Below are 12,520 nucleotides of genomic sequence, written 5' to 3' on the forward strand. Positions count from 1 at the left end.
AATATAGAATCATCCTCTCTTAATCAATCATTTATATACGTGCTAGCCTCGTGCCTATATACATGCTCGAAGTTAACTTGCTTCTCACAAATATGACCTCGGTTTGTGTGCGCATGCCAGTCACTACACAACATATGATGTCTTTTAATTGGTTTAAACCCCTTTAAGCCAAAGATTGTCTGAGGACGGAGTGATAGGATCTAAAATCATAGAATGACTGTAGGGTATACGAAAGCTTTGACCATTCGTGTGCCAAATCCGATAAAATCTAAAGCTTTATGTCGGGATAATCGATACAGGTGTGGATGTCATAAACGATTAGAACAATAAATTTATAAATAAATTTGTAAATAAATTCATATATCTGGGGGAAATAGTGTTAGTTTCATATAGTGGACCTATCGTGACTTGTTACTTGAAATAGGCTGAAGCTGGGCTTCAGTCTACTATCGAATTTTAATCCCCGTTGTTGCTGTTGCATTTCGAGCTCCGACCTATTCAGGCAACCTTTCTTAACCACGTGACCATGTTTATGGCGGCGAACCACGCGATTGGGTCTGCGACCGAAACGTGCTTCTTCAGCCTTGTTTCTCGACATCTCGACATATTGACATCGACAGCCTCGAGAACTTTGATCCTCTATCCGTCGCTTTCCCTTCTCGCATTACCTCGAAGGCGGTTTCTCCTGCATCTTTCTCGCATCAATCATCCTATTGCTATCTTAATACTACTATAGTTGTAACATACGAATCGATTGGGATTTCAAAATAATCGAGCTCCTTTTATAAACCATCCCTCGAGCTCGAGCTGCATGCGATACGACCACAATGGGTGCCGGCGATGAAGGCACAACAGCGGCCGACCATCCATTTAAAGGCCTAATCCTCTGTTGTACATCCGTATCCGCCGATATTCGTGTACGAGCGTCCAAATAACCCCTTCAACTTTTTAGAAATTTACCAAAACGTCACAATAAAAATATATATATAAAAAAATCATGGTTACTAACTCTTCACCCCGGTCTTCTAGAACGATATTACCGCCAAAGCTACCGACCTCGGCGCCGTTTGGAAACAAGACCTTACGTCAGATGCTACTCATCTAATTGTTGGAGATCTCGCTACCCAAAAATATCGATATGTCGCAAAACAACGACCCGATGTCAAGCCCATGCGAATCAGTTTTATTGAAAAGACGCATGAAGCTTGGGTTGCCACCAAGAGCATTCCGATTCATGAGCTGGAAGTTGAACATGCGTTTCCGCCTTTTCTGGGGTTGAGGATCTGCTCTACGAACATTAATGATGGTAAAAAAAGAACTAAGTTTTAGCTTTTATAAGGATGACATAATGATCTCTAATAATTTCGCCATGTAGAAAAGGAACGGCAGAAAATCCAAAAAATCACTGAAGAAAATGGTGGAACGTACAGCGGCGACCTGACCAAGCAAGTCACTCACCTTGTTGCTTCCAACCCGGAAGGTAAAAAATACCAGTTTGCAAAGCAGTGGGGAATTAAAATCGTCAGTCTCGAGTGGTTTCACCACAGCGTGGAAAGAGGGATGGCTCTTGATGAAGCTTACTTTTCATTCGATTTACCGGCTTCGGAACGTGGTCAGGGAGCATGGGTTCGATCTGCGACGGGGAAAAGGAAGCTTTCAGAGAGAGAAGGATCAGGTAGCAGCGATGGAAGAGTTAAATCCGATCCAGCTAAACGGAAAATCAAACGGGCAGCTTCGGATAGGTTAAGCAGCGGGAGCCAGACTCTATGGGGTGATATCATGGGCACCAAAGCTGTCAAAGTCGACAAACCGAACGAGTGGGGAACCGATGCACCGCAGCGGACTAGCAGCAAAGCAGAGAGCTCGACTACAGGTCCTGTCGATGTACCGTATGTCAATGTCCGTACGAGCATGTCAATGTCAGATCTGCAGCCTGAAATACCGAAAAAGATGTTTCACGATAAAGGCTTTCATGTCTATGGGTTCGATGCTGAGAAAGAGAGTCGAATACGGGGTATAATTCGAGGGTTTGATGGAAATACATACCCGGCTCTGCAGGATCTATTTGAGACCCCGGCTAGTCGGTATGTAATTGTTGTACCAGATTCGTACATCCAAGCCGATTGTCCGAAGATCTCGGATGCTTCGAAGGCAGTTCAGATTGTTACAGCTTGGTGGCTAGAGAGGTGTCTGCATGAGGATAAATTTATCGAACCGGACGAATATCTACTTGGGCGCCCCATGAAACGACATAACATCTCCGGATTTGAGAAAATGACGGTCTCAGTTACGAAGTTCGATGGGATTGATTATTTACACTATACGAAGGCCATTGGAAAACTTGGTGCAGAGTTCTGCGAAAAGGTCTATAAGGCTAGAAGCCTATTGATTGTTAATTCGGCAGATAAATCCAAACACAAGGATAAAGAGAGAGCCGCAGAAGCCTGGGGGATTCCGATCGTTTCGCAGGAATGGTTATTGGAGTGTATTTCTGAGGGTGAACTCATACCCTTCAAGAGATACCTTTTGAACACCAAACCAATTGTCGAGGAGAAAAACGGCGAAGTGGAGGTTAAGAAAGAAGGATCCACTGCCTTGGAAAATGTTACTGTCAAGTTCGATCCTGCCGTCAAAGTGAGTTAGCCTTAAGTCATTGTGCAAGGGACAAGATGAGAAATATGTTATACCACATGTTATGCATAGAGAAGTTGAAGCTGATTATAGAACTTTTTGACGGCAAGGAAGACCGAGACAAATTAGAACAGGCGGTATTCTACCTCGGCGGATATGTAACCTCATCCTTTGATAGCGAAATCCCAATTACACATTTTGTGACAACGACCGAAACAGCATCGCAGGCAGCGGCTAGTGGCCCGAAACACCTTTCTAGCGAAATACGAAGGGCATGGCGGACGGATGGTGTTATGGTGGTAACAGATACCTGGCTTAAGATGAGTATGAAGAGGAGAGAGAGATGGCCAGAAGGGAAATATATCGTTAAGAAACCGGAAATGAAGGATCTCGCTGAAACCATTCCGAAGAAACCAAGAGTTCCATTATTTGAAGAATCGAGGGCTGTTAAGCCAGCACAAAAATCTCACTCTCTCCTACAAGAAGATAGCAATAACCCCTTCATAATTGAGGACATCGATATCCCTCCGGATGTCGAAGAAACCACTACCCGCTTACGTCCACTCTCAATCTCCCCAGTCGCGGAAAAGAGAAGACCTTCTGCTTCAAAATCGCAACCAGCTAGCTTAACCACCACACCTTCAAAATCCAAATTTATGACTCTAAAATCACCAGCGAAGAAGTCTCCTTCACAACTCCCCCTTGCTGTTCCACCATTACTATTCGATAAAGATGGATCACATAGCGGAAGTCTATTGCGTAACAATCTCACAGAAATTCTACGATCCGTAAAACAGCAGGAGAACAAACCACCTTCACGCCGCCCTCCTCGGAAACTACGGGGCCGTGCGAACTCCACAAGTGAAGAAGGTAGCTTACTACCAGCCGGAAACAGCCTGTCCAGAGATAATTCTTTACAATCAAACCCAACAGAAGGACAAGATAGCGTCGACACCACTACAACCACTAATTCAAGATACCAATACCACTTAACCACCCTCTCTCGTGATAATTCTCTAACCAGCAACACCCTCGACTTCGGCGAAAGTATGATATACGATTCGAACCCAGAGTCCGGACCTAGAAATCTACAACAGGACCCTGATTCAGAACAACAACCACTCTCGCAAGTAGTACATTACGTTGATGCAGAAGCCGAAGCAGACAGGAAGAAATTGTTTGAAAAATTGAAGATGGTGGATGGTGGTGGTGTATTAAAGGGACGATTGGTGGTTAAAAGTACGGTTGCGGCACAGGAATTGGGCGGGCCGGTTACGAGAGTAGGACGGGCGAGGAAGGTTTGATATATTATTATAGCCTCCCCCCCACCTTCTCTCTGTCTGCTCTTTCTTCTGGATAATGATTCTGGCTTCGGATTTTGATGGTTGTTTTAAATTGGCGTTTCCTGTCGAGATCTCGAGATTAACTCCTGTTGTTTAGCGTGCTTACTGGTATTTACATGCCTAATGTCCCATTGTACATCCTAGTGTTACGCCCTTTATCGGGAACTCATGTAGCTCGATGGTTGTGGAACAATTTAATTTCTAGTCAATCCCTCATCTATATAACCCATGCTCCGATCACATACTGTCGTCTGGCTGAATAAATACCATGGAAGAGGAAAAACAGTAATTACATACAAAAAAGGGAATGGAACCCACACAGAGTTAAAAGATCTAACCATTCTTTCCGTGGGTATTGCTCAGAAAGGGAACCAACCTTCAAAGAAAGTGAATGCCGACGCCAATCCCCGAAGAAAAAAACAAAAATTTCAAATATCAAAAGAAAGAAAACATAAGACCAGATGGATTAAGATTTTGAGGAAACAGCTGCCAATTCGCTTTGAGGAGAAGGAGAGGAAACAAGAGCTAATGTTCCGCCTGACAGTCATCTGAGAATCTTGTCGTAGATGCTCTATGGTCTGCATTTAGGGTTCAAGCTACACTTTAAGCACAGTAAGCGTAGGTATTGTCCTCAGTGCGTTCCATATAGTCTTTATCAATGAGCCTATTTTCGAAAAATTTCCGTTAGCAAAGTTCTCCAACCTCAATAACAACGGCACTTGAAATCTTACTTCTCGATATTCTTCTTGATATCGGCCATATCCAAGACGCCTCTCTTCTTTGTCTGATTGATAACCTCGGTAATTAGGTCGTTATGGCCCATTGACTTCCTACTCTTCATTATACGGATGATAGCCGCTTGGGTCTCATACTGTCGGTCTTGAGCGATTTGTTCGTGTGTCTGAGTGTTCTCTTCTTTTGTTTCTTTCAGTTGGATCTGGTTAATCTTGATACGGATCTTTTGGTCACTGAAGCCAAGGTTTACGGTAAATGTGTCAGTTGGGTTGACGTCTTTGCCCTTTGGATGTTTAGTGAGAGGTCGAACACGGGCGCAGGCGAGAGATTGAAGTGTGCGGATTAGTTCGGGGTCAGCTGGACAAAATCAGTTAGTAGGGTATGCTTATATTTTAATACCGAGGAAATGGGACGTACGAAGTGAAGTCGCGGACTTTATCTCTTCATAGGACAGCGGTTTCTTATCGTTATCGAACAATAGGAGGACCACTGCTTGGAAAGCACTCATAGAAAGCTCCTTCCTACCCTACAAGTTTCCAAGCTCGTTAGCGTACTCTACAAGACAGATTTAAGGATGATAGTGGGATAAATACCTTTGGAAAGTTCGCCTTAAGAACACAATGGGCGAGAGCATTTCTCCATACTAGTTTCCTTCCCTTGTGCTTAGCTGTATAGTATGAATGATACGCAGTCATATAATCCGCCACACTCTCCGGGACAGTTATCGTTGTTTCAGGATATGTTGGCCATGCAGCTTGTGAAAGCACTGTCACCTGGAGGTCCATGCTATCGGTCCTCTCCATGGCTGCTTTGGTCATCTTGAACGAAGCCATATTCTCTCTTGAAATATCAACGTCCTTGAACATGATCTCCAAGTTCATCGTAAACCCAGAGCCGCACTCAGTCTTCAATTTCGACAACATCGCCTTCTCTGCATCAGCACTAGCGCTTCTCTGCATCAACAGCCTTCGTGCCAAGTCCTTCTTATAGAAGGCCTCAAATACATCTTTGCCATGAATGAATCTGAACAAATCGAGAGCTTGATCCAGTTGATTCCCCAGCAGAGCATCCTCGTCTCCCATCCCCATCATCTGTTCGTCTTCTTCTGGAGCAGCCGAGTTCCGCGAGATGGCTTTGATACCCTCCCGTAGGAGCAAGTCCATGTACTTGGCGATCATTTCCGATGGTCTCGCGTTCTGTTTGTAACCTGCTCCCTTCCTCTGTTCATTGATAAAAGTTTCGAACGACTCTCTCAGAGAATGCCCAAGATCCACATTCTTAGTAAATGAGTTCTTCAGGATACCCTCTAAGTTGTTTTTCAAGGAGAGAAGCGCCGGCACCATGTCCGTGCTTTCAGAATCTGTCACGATTGCGGATCCTTTCTCTTTGATGTATTTAGACCAAATAGGCTTGATTTTCGATCCGGCATCTTCTACCCTGTTGATAACAGAGTAGATAACGGCGAGGGATTCGACGTCATTGCTCGCGAACAAGGACCTGATTCCGGCCCCGTCAGTTAGGTCGGGCAAATGGTACTTGATCATTTCTTTCTCAATGATATTGATTAGGTCTCTCTTTGTCGTAGTCTCCAAGTTGTATTTCTCAACCCTTTCGATCTCCTTTTGTATCTGTGATGAGCATTGTCGAGCATATCGTGCCACATCGTCAGCATCAGCCTCTTCTTCAGCAAGCAGCCGGTAGTATCCTTCTGATACGTCGATAAAACGAGGTTCGAATAGCGACGAATACAAGCCAAGGTTTGACAAGATTCTAATGCTAGCCATTAGGAGATTGCTGTTGTCGAGGTCGGCTTCTCCCTTTCGATCGTTCTCGTATAACTTGAAGACTCCACCTAGGAACCGCCCCCGAAACTTCGTATCTGTGATGATATGCGTGCTGAATAGCTGCAGTCCCATGTCCCATATCTGCTCTCGATCCGGTGCGGGGTACAGATAAGCTTGATTTAGGTAAAAGAACAGTATTTGGATAACCCTCTACCAAGGTCCGATAATCAATTAGTATAATAATTCCTGCCCACCAGCCTGATATCATAGAGAGAAAAACCTACCAGCCTTTCCTGCCATCTCTTCCATACACCCTCTATGATCTTGACTAGTTCTTCATCCGTTCCCACCGCTCGACTGCTGATCCCCTCCCTCAACGGGCCGGCCACATGGTCCCTACACCTCGCCACAAGCCTCTCATGAATCAACGATGCCTTACCAGCCCGACAAAGACTTTGACAACCCTGATAGATCTCTTCACTACTAGTACCCCGGGTTTTATCATCCTTATCTTCAAACACGGCTGTCAAAGCGCCATCCAGCATATCAAGGGTTTTATTCACCCATTCGTCTGGTACGCCAGCTGGACGCTGTTTGAAGTTCTTCACTAAGATCTTCCTGGTTCCATTTTTGGGCGGTAAGGCAGAGGGCTGGGCGTACATTGGTTTCGGTGGAGGTGGAGGTGAAGTAGTTAGGTCGATTGCATTTTTGTTTGTGGTGGTGGTCGCAGTGACGTTGTTAGTGGCATGGGACGGTTGAGGCGGCGAGCTCGCCCACATGTCGTTGATTTGCGGCGCGCCAGAAGGCGGCGGGGAAACAGAGAGGCCTGGTGAGTCTCCGGATTTAAGGCGTTTGGCAGGGTTTTGGAATGGTTTATCAGCAACAGAGGAAGAAACGCGGTTACCGTTGCTGGTACCTACACCACCTGCACCTAAAGACGACTTGTGGTGTCTGTTGCTAGGACCGGGCGAGTTTCCGGTAGACGGCTTTCGTTTCTTGTGAGAATTCGAAGATGTAGCGGCCGAACTCGAAAGCTGCCTGCGAGATGTGGAGGCTTGCGCTTGATGAGCGGCGGTATGGTTGTTATCCGTCATCAAGTCAGTACTTATGTAGGTAAGTACAGTACAGTCGGACCCGGATAGTTCGGGGTTCGGTAGCTAAAGTGAGACGTCGGGCTTGGTTTGGTGGACAAAGGCTGTGATTATTCTGCAGCCAATCGAGCGAGCGGTCTAGGAATTGTAATTTTGTGCATTTGAATTTGGGTTTGAATTCGGATCAACAGAAGTTGCAAGTTGGTGAAGTCTTTAAATTGAAGCTTGAAGTTTATCAGGGAAGAGTAAATATTATTGTAACCAGCAGTTGTAATAATTATGTAAGGTTGCAACTGGGGAGTAGATATTAATTAGGAAGGCCCCGCGTTCGCCGACTTTGCTGGCTCTGCTATGCTATGACATGCGCCGGCCATGAGGTTACGTTACGTTGGGCCATGTATATTCACCTAATCAACCCCAACAAATAGATTATCATACTGATCAGACTAAATTTAACTATTACATCGCTGTCACTGTCACTGTCATTATCATTCGGCATTAAACAGCGGAGATAGGCAGCTTCATCCATCCATTTATCATCAGCGGCATTTGTATTGAATTTAAGCCGACACGAAGTCGCCTTCCAACAGCGACAACACACTTGACCGAATTATAGGATCGCAAGATTGTATATAAATTAGTCGGATCTAGCCTCTGAAGTTATTCTTCATATCCCGCAGTTTTTGCATAACCTTTAGTGGGTCTGTCTCCCCTGTCGCCTTCTGGATTTCCGGGTCCTACGGATTTTGACAGTTATATTAGGTATATAATCCAATTCAAACCATTCTGGGGTGTTCTGTATATCGTTCATACCTCGATTCTCATGAAAACATTATGCTTCAGCTCATCTCCAATTGTAAATTTGCCTTGGGTTTCTTCATTCTCCTCGCAAAACTGGACGAGGTCACGAACGGCTGGTGTGTCAAGAACCGACTTCCCAAACTTAATATTAGATTTGGTGTATTCATGGCCAGGCTAGAGTTTAGTGTCAGTTTTCATATCCGGGTAATAAACAGAGATTCAATATATCAAAGGTATAGAACACTCACATAAACCCGTGTGTCTTCCGGCAACTTCCCCAACCTATTGTTCAAGGCCTCATGCATTTCCTCTGCTGTTCCTTCAAAGAATCTTCCACATCCTATACCCGCATATACATTAGGCACGGACTAACAAGTGATACCAACTCGGTTTATGAAGCCTTACCAGCAATAAACAGTGTATCGCCTGTAAAGACGACCTTCTCTTCTCCATCTTCCAAGAAGTAACAAATACTATCTTGAGTATGACAGGGTGTGTGAATTGCCCGAACATTGATACCTTCACCAATTTTGAAAGTTTCATTGTGCTTAGGCGTTGTGGTGACTTGGTCGCAATCTTTACCACCGATGATAGGTGTGTGGGGGTATTGTTTTAGCTAGTGACATTAGCCCGTATACTTATTTGATATAAACATAGTAATAACAAGTAATTGATTCCTTACTGTTTCTGCATTACCACCAGCATGATCACGGTGACTTTGGAATAATATCGGTCAGATATCGATGTATCAGGTTTCTATACTAAATCGTAAATGGTGAACATACTGGTGGGTATTGATAATGCCCTTGAAATTGATCTTCCCGCTGTCAATCAGCTCTTTAAGAACCGGGAGGACCCTTTGTTGGAAGACACAGACTTATTAGTACAATATCTTAACAGAAATTGAAATACTTATCCATGCAATGTTTAGTACTAACTCGGGTGGATTGGCCGGATCAACGATCATAGCGTCCTTAGTCTTATCATCAATAACTACATAAGCGTAGTTATCATGACTCCCCGTCCCTATCAGCCCACGGATTAGTTTATATATTCTTCGTCGTATTATAGGTACTCTGAAGGTAACCAACACATAGGAATTGATTGAATCTGCATTGTTCGTCGTTGGATATTCTAGATGTTAACGTTAGAGCAGGGATTGGTTACGAGGCTATCAGAATGGCCGCAGTGGGATATTACGCCGCCCGCTTTGGATTGCGTCGTATAGTTGTCAAACCGTACTATCACGACCCCAAAGATGATAATAAATAAACTTACGATAGTTGTAACCCTTCGGAGCGGAGACGCGGTCGTAGCTCGTATTGTTCTAAGTGCGAAATTCATATGGTGGAGAAATTAATGGAAATGGAAGTCGGAGTCAAATTCAAGTTCAAGTGGAGAGTTTCTTTGTAATCGACAATTGGTGGATTAAACGTTTACTACTTAATATCATGTACGGGCTTCGGGTGGGACACAACGACCGGGTAACGAGACGGCAGCGCCGAAAAGTTGGGGTAATTTGCAAATGGTGGGTTTGTAATTGGAGCGTTTACTGGGCAGAGCTTGTACCAAATCGTCTCTGTCTGCCGACGTCATGTTGAATTTATATGACAACACACTACAGTTTGGGTTTATAAATTTAAAATACAATTGGGGAATAAGTACAGGGCAGCGTATGCACTAATTAGGAATGCTATGGAGCTACCACTGGAGCCATTATTTCGCGGGGAAATGTGTTTAAAATTAAGGATGATAGCGGTCTCGAGCTAATGCTCTCTTTACCGTTATCATGGCGTGTGGGGCCTTAACGATATCAATATCAGAAGGCGGGGTCGAGGGCATAATGAATTAAAGATTACCATCTTTATTAAGTTAATTCTTTGGTTGAGGATTGTCGGTATCAAATGCCTTTTGTCTGGCAGTTCGCGAGTTCCACTGTCATAGAGGTCAGCCATCTGATCTTAAACTCATGACCATGTAGCATAAAGAAGCAACTTACTTGAAGAGTCCTACTCAAACTATCGAACCAGTCTCCCTGATGCGGCTTCGACTGAATAAATGCAAATGGAAACCTTGAGGCTGCAATCGTAACATAATCGCCCTCTACAGGTATTGTTAGCCTCTAAAAAATACACCTTAATCCACAATAATATCAAAGGTCACATACGATGTAATTCAACCCGTTCCTTCCCATCGAAGCTAGCCCATGCTGTTGTCCTAGCATCATAAGGTACGGCCACTCTGATAACCATCGAATCCGGCAAGATAATCGGTCTGAAACTCAATGAATGCGCACAAATCGGACTGACCAACATCACTGGATTATCCGGATGGCTTAAACTTCCACCGGCAGCTAATGAATAAGCCGTAGATCCAGTGGGCGTCGCAATGCATATACCATCCGCCTGTACGGATGTTAAATGCTCATCATCACCAAATAATTCAGTTGATGAAAGAGTAGCGTTAGGGCCGCGATCAACTACTAGTTCGTTTAGAACAGAAAAAGACCTTTCCGGCTTGTGGGTTGGTTCTTCATCTTCGCGCTCGCAGATTTCGTGGCATATGTCGCGGCTGGAGTCTTTGTGGTTTGCGCGCATGACTGTGCATTCAAATCTCTATTTCCTTTTATCAGTTTTCATTGACGTAGATGTGATAGGCCTAGGTGTAATGGAGTTGACCGACCATTCTTAGGCTTATGGTTATGCCAACGTGGTAGGCGTCTCGTAGTATTGTCTTGAATTTCCCAAAATCAAACTTCGTTAGAAACCCGAGTGACCCAAGAGAGAACGAGATGACTGGTGGCACGATTTTCTGGAATAGCCAGCTAGTGTACAAAACTGTGCCGTCTCCTCCAAGCTAGACGTATTGTGCAGTTAGTTTATATATAACTCGCATCAGAGATATCGATATAACATAAATACGCACAGAAATAACAAGGTCGAAAAGATGTGGGTGTTTGGTGCAGTAATCTGGCGTCCAGTAGTGTATTCGGTCGCCAAATGTCGCCGATTTCGCAACTAGACCCTTGATATCGATAATTGGGTTATCTTCGAGTATATCTTCGATATATCTAGTATGATACTGATCAGTAAACCCTTTCGGCTTTTGGGGTCGTAAGAATATCCCCTTACATTATAAAATCATTGAATTCAGTCAAGAGCCATTCTAATAACTCCTTGTGATGCACAATGTTCTGTTTATCCTGTGTCTTTGCCACCACCACAACCCTCAAATTCTTCTTTGGAAGCTTCATTTTCAAACTCCCTATATCGATCAATTAGTCAAACTCCACCTTTCCAAAGCTTTAGTGGAACTAAGAGCGCAATCATTACCAAGGTGTTTACTTAACTCCCTAACACCAAACGCCATGTCCGACAATTGCTTTTTCGTGAGAATTCTCGACGCTCCTTCTTCTATGGCTCGCTCACCCACAAATCCATCCACGCAATGAGCCGCCACAGGGTCAACCAATTTCTGCGCATGAGCAATATTACCCAGCTTCTGCGCCTCTAGCATTTCGTGCACGAAGCACGAACTGGTGGTAATATGGTGTGAAGCAACCATACTGGACTTTCGTCTCTTAGTGACTTGGATTGCTGGGTCGAAGAGAACTTCGAGAGAGTGCGAGCGAGCATTTGCCTTGATAAATAGAACGTTAGTTTAGTATTTGGAACTTAGTTTGTATGACATGATGCATGATGTCACTTACGTCGAGGGTGCCGACATCGTCGCTATCGTCGTCGCTGGATTTAGCCATTGCAAGTGTTTGTCGATGTCAATGATTATGTTGCTAGTTGTCGATACTTATAGTAGCCGAAAGGCTCAATTGTAAATTAACTATGAGAGAAGGAATAGGTCTGTTCCATATACATCCGAACTCTTGCATTCAGTGGGGCCTGTAGCTAGGCGCAGCCAGGACCGCCGCAGCGTTGTGGGCCGAGAGATACCTTGATAGCTGGTATACAGATCCAACTGCGACTCCAGATTCATGCACTGGAGGGCTCGAATACTCGCGATGACTTAGCCGTAATGACCACCAAGAGGAGTAAGTCCAGTACTAGTGTAATATACAACTAATATAGTCGTGACGTCTGTCATCCACTCCCGTGTTGGTGTTGCATTCCCCCGGTATCGG

The 12,520-nt window shown here is 44.4% G+C and overlaps 4 protein-coding genes across 4 annotated transcripts; 1 reads left to right on the plus strand and 3 right to left on the minus strand.

Annotated features, from left to right (window-relative positions):
- Window positions 1–827: 827 nt before the first annotated feature.
- Window positions 828–3,935, plus strand: AOL_s00004g453 (uncharacterized protein; the record flags this gene model as incomplete). Its single annotated transcript, XM_011119102.1, has 4 exons — window positions 828–917; window positions 1,030–1,306; window positions 1,376–2,638; window positions 2,704–3,935. The coding sequence occupies 4 exons, from the start codon at window positions 828–830 to the stop codon at window positions 3,933–3,935; spliced, it is 2,862 nt and encodes a 953-aa protein (XP_011117404.1).
- A 642-nt stretch (window positions 3,936–4,577) lies between these two features.
- On the minus strand, window positions 4,578–7,587 carry AOL_s00004g454 (uncharacterized protein; the record flags this gene model as incomplete). The annotated part of the gene is made up of 5 exons (XM_011119103.1): window positions 4,578–4,638; window positions 4,706–5,066; window positions 5,127–5,235; window positions 5,303–6,703; window positions 6,778–7,587. The coding sequence occupies 5 exons, from the start codon at window positions 7,585–7,587 to the stop codon at window positions 4,578–4,580; spliced, it is 2,742 nt and encodes a 913-aa protein (XP_011117405.1).
- Window positions 7,588–8,231: 644 nt separating this feature from the next.
- On the minus strand, window positions 8,232–9,981 carry AOL_s00004g455 (uncharacterized protein; the record flags this gene model as incomplete). The annotated part of the gene is made up of 8 exons (XM_011119104.1): window positions 8,232–8,321; window positions 8,398–8,559; window positions 8,634–8,725; window positions 8,791–9,001; window positions 9,068–9,101; window positions 9,171–9,242; window positions 9,324–9,411; window positions 9,843–9,981. 8 exons carry the CDS (start codon window positions 9,979–9,981, stop codon window positions 8,232–8,234), a joined length of 888 nt encoding a protein of 295 aa, XP_011117406.1.
- Window positions 9,982–10,257: 276 nt separating this feature from the next.
- On the minus strand, window positions 10,258–12,142 carry AOL_s00004g456 (uncharacterized protein; the record flags this gene model as incomplete). The annotated part of the gene is made up of 8 exons (XM_011119105.1): window positions 10,258–10,320; window positions 10,385–10,488; window positions 10,553–11,000; window positions 11,068–11,241; window positions 11,311–11,455; window positions 11,517–11,649; window positions 11,730–12,024; window positions 12,095–12,142. 8 exons carry the CDS (start codon window positions 12,140–12,142, stop codon window positions 10,258–10,260), a joined length of 1,410 nt encoding a protein of 469 aa, XP_011117407.1.
- Between the last annotated feature and the right edge of the window lie 378 nt (window positions 12,143–12,520).

The sequence above is a fragment of the Orbilia oligospora genome (genome assembly GCF_000225545.1).
Source record: "Orbilia oligospora ATCC 24927 unplaced genomic scaffold scaffold00004, whole genome shotgun sequence".
Classification (NCBI taxonomy): Eukaryota; Fungi; Ascomycota; class Orbiliomycetes; order Orbiliales; family Orbiliaceae; genus Orbilia; species Orbilia oligospora.